This window comes from Pteropus medius, unplaced genomic scaffold (genome assembly GCF_902729225.1).
Source record: "Pteropus medius unplaced genomic scaffold, Ma_sr-lr_union100, whole genome shotgun sequence".
Classification (NCBI taxonomy): Eukaryota; Metazoa; Chordata; class Mammalia; order Chiroptera; family Pteropodidae; genus Pteropus; species Pteropus medius.
The window spans coordinates 10,116,022-10,122,322 of record NW_024351729.1 but is presented as its reverse complement, the minus strand read 5'-3'; the positions used below and the strand labels follow the sequence as shown (position 1 = coordinate 10,122,322).

At 36.9% G+C, this 6,301-nt stretch overlaps 1 protein-coding gene across 1 annotated transcript in view; it reads left to right on the top strand.

Moving 5' to 3' along the window:
* Positions 1 to 1,164: 1,164 nt before the first annotated feature.
* CATSPERT (catsper channel auxiliary subunit tau) overlaps positions 1,165 to 6,301 on the top strand; it is a 100,589-nt gene continuing 95,452 nt past the window's right edge. Inside the window, exon 1 of the mRNA XM_039844443.1 lies at positions 1,165 to 1,382. Within this exon, the coding sequence (XP_039700377.1) occupies positions 1,167 to 1,382 (216 nt within the window). The 5' untranslated portion in view covers positions 1,165 to 1,166. The remainder of the gene's footprint in view (positions 1,383 to 6,301) is intronic.

The window sequence follows — 6,301 nt, the reverse complement described above, 5'->3', positions numbered from 1 at the left end:
AATCTCATTGGCAAAGTGGTTAAACACATCACAGACCCAAAACAACAGCAAACTTGTATTAAAGGCCTTGGGCTATAAAGCCATAGCCCTGAAGATTGCAAGTGAGGTTCCTGCCCCCAAAGAACTCTATCTTTTGAAATTGGCAACTAATTGAAATAGTGTGAGCCCACTAATGAGATATACCAAGTAGTAGCTTGAAGATCGGTTAATTCTGCCTCTGGGATATGTGTATGGGTTTATAAAACTTAACTGAAAGCTGAACTTTGAGTTTGCCCTTGAATAAAAGAAAAATAAATTCCAAATAGAATAGCAGTAAATAATGATCCTAAGGCAGCAGAGTGTATTTGGGAGGCCCTTGGTTTCCATCTTAAAGACTTCAAATATATGGCCAATAAAGAAGGTCTGAAGTTTTCTCATTTTATTTTCAAAGTAATCCGTATTTTTCAACTTTAAAGGTAAAGCAATAGAAAGGGTGGATGACAGCAGATGGGGAGAACCATAAGTAAACCATTACTGATCGGCGTGAGATATCCTAAACTGGGTGCATAAAAAGAGTAGAAAGCGTTCAAATACTTAGAGTTAGAATTCAAAAATGTGAAGTTTTAAGCTTTTGTGGATATGACACTGCTATATTAAATGAGTTTGGAACATACTAGAGGTCTGGGGGGGAAGATGAATATTAACGTGTTATAAGTCTATGGGACAGAAAAGATGTCCGAGTAGACTTGGAAATATAACATCTGAAGCTCAAGGGATAGTGTAAGAAAATGATGACTGATATTGTAAATCTCCCAGAAAGAACTGATGCACGGAGAACAGGGCTTACGATGTGTTAAGGGGCAGATAAGGAAACCAACTAAGGTTTTCAATCACTTTGTTGAGGAGCCCTGTGGTCCACCAGCACGCTCCAATTTCTTTCTAAGGGAGCCCGAAATGGCAAAGCAAGAGCTTGCAGCTGACTCTCCAGGCTCACTAAGCTCGCGCCACCCCAAAGCCAGCCCTACGTAGCACCCGGGCCTAAATGTGCAGGTCGCGCAGTGCTGTGCGCGTGCGCAGGGAAAAGCGCGGGGAAAGCAGCCAGAGGGATGCGCCTGCGCAATAGCAGGCTGTCGGTTAAGCACAGACCCACCCCCCCAGAGGACGAAAGAATAGAACCGCCCAAGGAGATGGCCAAGGTTTTCAAAGCCGCAGATAACCGCGGCGGGCGGATCCGATCCCTGTTCATAGACCCTGTACTTCAGGGGAGTTCCCGTTCCCACATGGGAACCACGCCCAACAGAGGGGCGGAGTTTCCTTCGAGCCGTAACGCGCAGGAGCATGGCAAGACCACGGATCTGCCGAAGGACGAGGCCAAGGAGGGCACTGGATTCTGGCTGCTGAACGTGAGTGGGGGCCCCGGCAGCGGAGCCTGTTCCCTACCTAGATAGAGGACCAGGAAAGACAAAGGGGTCAGTGCATGCAGACGAGAGGGAGGGAGACCTGCCCTAAATTGGAAGGTAATAATACCTGAGAAAGTTTGCTTGTGGGACCTTGCCAATTATTAAATTTGTCAGAGCTCCGTTTTATTAACTAGTAAATGAAGACAATGATTACTACCTACCTTACTTGTAGGGTTGTCTGAAGAATCAAAGGAGGTAGTGATATAAAGAACTTAACAAGTGCAAAGCACAAAAAGTCAATAAATGTCAGCTGCTGTCGTCCTCCTCCACCCCGCCCCTCCCCCCATTTATGGGATTAAAGGGCTAAACTCTAGAAACTTTAGTTACCCTTTTAATTCCTGAGGTTCTTACAGATGAACCTGTAGGAACAAATCTGTATCATGTCTGCAAAGTGAACTCCTGTTCTTGAAAGGTAGATTTATATTAGAAATGTGTGAAACTCTTTGAGTTTGCCATTCCTGCCAGAGGATGGAGGAAATGGAAAAGCAGAATCAAGGTGAAACTCACTTTTTCAAAGAGGATTATTAGATTTTTACAGTCTCTGTTGGCCTTAAAGTTTTTAAAAATAGGACAGATATAAGTGTTTATCAGGAAACAAATGGTTTACAAAAAGATGAAGTCCTCTATAGAATTAAGGAGTTGAATTACTTTATCTCTACAGTACCTTAATTCCAAGAACTTAGAATATTCTTCACTCATTGTTATGATAAGAGCATATTAGGATTTAAGTATAGGATACTAGGAAAAATTGCAAAGTTTGAATAAGAGAGATGAGCTCGTAAATCGAGACCATAGAAGGTGTTTTTGTGTATCCTCTTAAAGGATTTGGACTTTATTCTGTAGAATGGTGATGTCTAGTATTTTTTGAGTATGAGGGTCCCTTTTAATTGTAAAAAAAAAAAGAAAGAAAAAAAGAAATCTCCACACATAAGAGAAGCTTGCTCTGACTGGGCAAATCTATAATGACAAAAAGTTACCACATGGCAGTGTTTTTAATGGAATTTGCTTGTAGATACAACAGCATCTACATTCAAAAAAGTGTAGTGTACCTATATGCAAGATACGTTGTTTACCCAAGTTGGTTTCCCAAATCATTTGACTGTAGAATATTTTAATGTTTTGACAGGACAACAGAAAGGGCTTAGAAAATGAAATGTGCACTTGAATTTAGTTATACAGAACTCATAAAGGATTTATTTTCAGACACAGGTCCAGAGGAATGAATTTGTGTAGTGTAGATGTTTATTATACAGTGAACTTAGAGTAATATCATTTTTGTATGTTATTAAAATCATTATACCAGCTACTAATAGATATGCAATATAGATCTTTGAACATAGAATAGATGACTCTCTTCAATTTAGTGAATACTGCCTATACATTAGTTCACAGATAGAACATTATATATTTGGGCAACAAGTTGTCTTTTTTTAATTTGACTTCTTGGCTCTTTTGTGTATGGCACAATTTCTTGAAAGTGGATTATCGTAGGGTTATAAAAACAGCTACATAAGTATGTTTAGCATTTTCTGTACACAATACATAGTTTTTAAAAAACTTGGAAGCAAATATATCTCTCAGATATGTCTCACATCTCTCAATACATTTGGAAAACAGTAGTTTGCAGATAGTGCTTAAAACACATTTGAATTCAAGGATATTTAAAATTCAGAACCGTTGCTATAGGTGATAGGGAAAGCTGGAGGGTTTTAAGCAAGGAGATGACATGGATCAGATGTGCTTAGCTGAAAAAATTGTTTTGGCTGTCAGGATAGAATTTAAGAAGAGATTAAAGAAATATTAGAGAGTGAGGACAATAAAGTAAGATCTCTGAAGGGATGGAAAAGTATGGGCTCTGGAGCACTTGGATAGGAAGAAGGGCATTTCTTCCTCCAGACCAGTGTTTTATCCTTAGATCACTGGTGTCCAGATCTTCTGAGGCTTCTTCTTGAAACCTAGATTCCTGGTCCTCTCCCTTAAATCTACTGAATCCGAAGGGTGGGGCGCCAGCAATATGCTTAAATTTTTTAACTATCTCAGATGATTCTCAGATTCATCACTGAGAATTGCCATAGAAAGAGGGAAAAGGTGGGCATTGATATGGGGATTATAGATTGACAGTGCGGGCTGGAGAAGGAAGCAAGCAGAGCCAGAAGAGTTTGGTGAACTGAGTGAAAGAAAAAGGAGGAGGAGTAAGCAATTGGAGGTCTCAATGAGACTTTTCAAAAGGTATATTAAATACCAGTTACTAAGAGAATTGGAAGGATTAACTAAAGATAGTGCTCAGATTGAGGAATATTGTCATTTTTTACTTTAGTGAAAATGTGGATAATCTACCCTGCACCTTAATGTCAGTTCTTTGAATCTTCTTAATTCCTTTCGGTAGCTCACTGCTCTTCTACATTTTGGACCTTGTTTTCACTCTGAGGGTTTCACCTCCCAGATGGTGAAATCCAGTATGTTACTTCCTAACCTCTCATTAGTTTACTTTTGTTACACTTATTCTTTGAAATATGTGCCAAGCTTTGTACTAGACACTGAGGTTGCAGTGGTGAATAAGACAGGCAAAGCACCTTCCTTTAGGAAGCTAACATTCAATTGGAGAGAGTTACAGATTATGCAGTGTTCTAAGGAAGTAAAAGGGTGCTATAACATAGCATAATTGTGGTGGAGAGACAGATAGTTCTTTGGATAGGGGATCAGAGAAGGCCTCTTGGAGGTGGCAGCTTTTAAATGGAAACCCGAAAATGAGAAGAGACTCGCCATTTAAAACAACTGGGGGTGAAGTTTCTGCTGAGGGATAGTTTGTAATGTTCACAGAACACAATGAATGAGAGGGAGAATGGCATAAAATGAGGCCATAACATATCTTTTTGTATGTTTAAAGTCCCTTTACAAAAGTCGTGTGTGTGTGTGTGTGTGTGTGTGTGTGTGTAATTGTCCATTCGAGTCATTATCCTATCAGATTTTTGCTTTTTTCCTCCTCAGTTTTTTCAAAAGTTCTTTGTTAAGGATATTGAGTCTGCATCTGTGATATATGTCACAAATATTTTCTCTTAATCAACATCTGTCTTGATTGTTTATGGTGCTTTTTGTTGTGCAAAAGGTTCTTAATTTTATGAGGTCAAGTTTATCAATCTTTTATTGCATCTGAATTTACATCTTAGTTAAAAACTGTTTACATGCACTCAGGTTACCTGCGTTGCCTTCTAGTACTTGTACATCATCCTTGCTTTATATGGACTGTAGGATATGAGGTATGGATTTAATTATTTTTTTGCCAAATAGATGTCCTAACACCATTTATTTTTTAAAACTCTACCTTTGCCCTAATGATTTGAGATGTCACCTTTATACTAAGTTACCGTATGAATTTCAGTTTTTTTCTGGACTTCTATTTTCTTCCACTGGTTCGTTTTTTAATCCATGTACTGGGACCATACTATTTTATTTTAAAGAGTTACAGTGTGTTTTAATGTCTAGGAGGGCTGGTCCCCCCGCCTCTCTGGTAGTTTTTCTTTTCCAGTGATTTTCTGCTTTTTAAAACACTTTATTATTAATGTGTTTATTTCAGTATAGGACATTTTAAAATAAGAACTAAATTAAATTGACATATCAGGTAGAACTGACATCTTTATGATGTTGACCTGTTCTATCCAAGAATAAGAGATGTCTTTCCATTTATTCAAGTCCACTTTTGTGTTTTTCAGAAGTGTTTTAAAGTTTTCCTTTTAGGAATTTTGCATACTTCTTGCTAAGATTATTCCTAAGGTGAGGCTTTTTCTATTCTATATTCTCTAGTTATTATTTATGTATAATAAAAGCTATTGATTTTTGTTAATTTCATATCCTGCTTCCTTAGAGAATTTTTTAAATATCTGAGTTAGTGTTGTTATTAATTCTTTAGGGTTTTAGATATGCTATCAGATCATCTTCAAATAGAGATAGTTTTACCCCCTTTTTTCCAATTTTCTTGTTTTTAGTTGATTTTTCTTATCTAATTTCTTTACCTGGTGCCATGAGTAATATGTTAAGTAGTGATATAGTAGGCAACCCTGCCTTGTTCCTGAACTTAGTAAAAATGTTTCTAGTGTTTCCCACCAAATGAATATTTACTTTAAGATTGGCTTAATTCCTTTTTTTTTTTTTTAAGTGTTTTAACCAGGAAGGTGGATTGAATTTTGTTAGAGGCCATTAAAACATGTATGGAGATAATCATAAAATTTTTTTCCTTAGATCTACTGATGGCAGTGGTGTATTAATGAAGTTTCTAATATTGAACCAATTTGCATTCCTGGAATTTCTCCACTTGGTTATTTCATGTTATTTTCTTAATGTGGTGATGGACTCTGTTTGTCATTATTTTATCTGGTATTTTTGTATCAATATTTATAAGTGATAGTCATCTATAATTTTCTTCATGGGTTTAAGTATCAATTTAAGTTCGATTCTATACTTGCTTCATAAAAAGAATAAGAAAATTTTCTTTAATATTCAGCACTGTGGGATACGTTATGGTGCCATGGGATATCTGGTCTTTGAAGGTTTGGAAGAGTTCCCGGTGAAACCGCCGGGGCCTGGTACTTTTTTTGTGGTGGTAGTTTCTTGCTAAGTTTATCCTTTTTTGTTTTTGTTTTTTTTTAAATAGAAATTGGTCTCTTTAATCTTTTCACAACTAATGGGATCGATTTTGTTAAATTGTATTTTCTTAGGAAATCATACATTTCATTTAGGTTTTAAAATATATTTGCAGGTCTGCAAAGTAATCTCATTCAATATTTAAAATTTTTGTCTATTTCAATGGTTATTTCCATCTTGTAATTTCCTATTTGTATTTTATCTCCTTTTCTTGATTAAGTTAG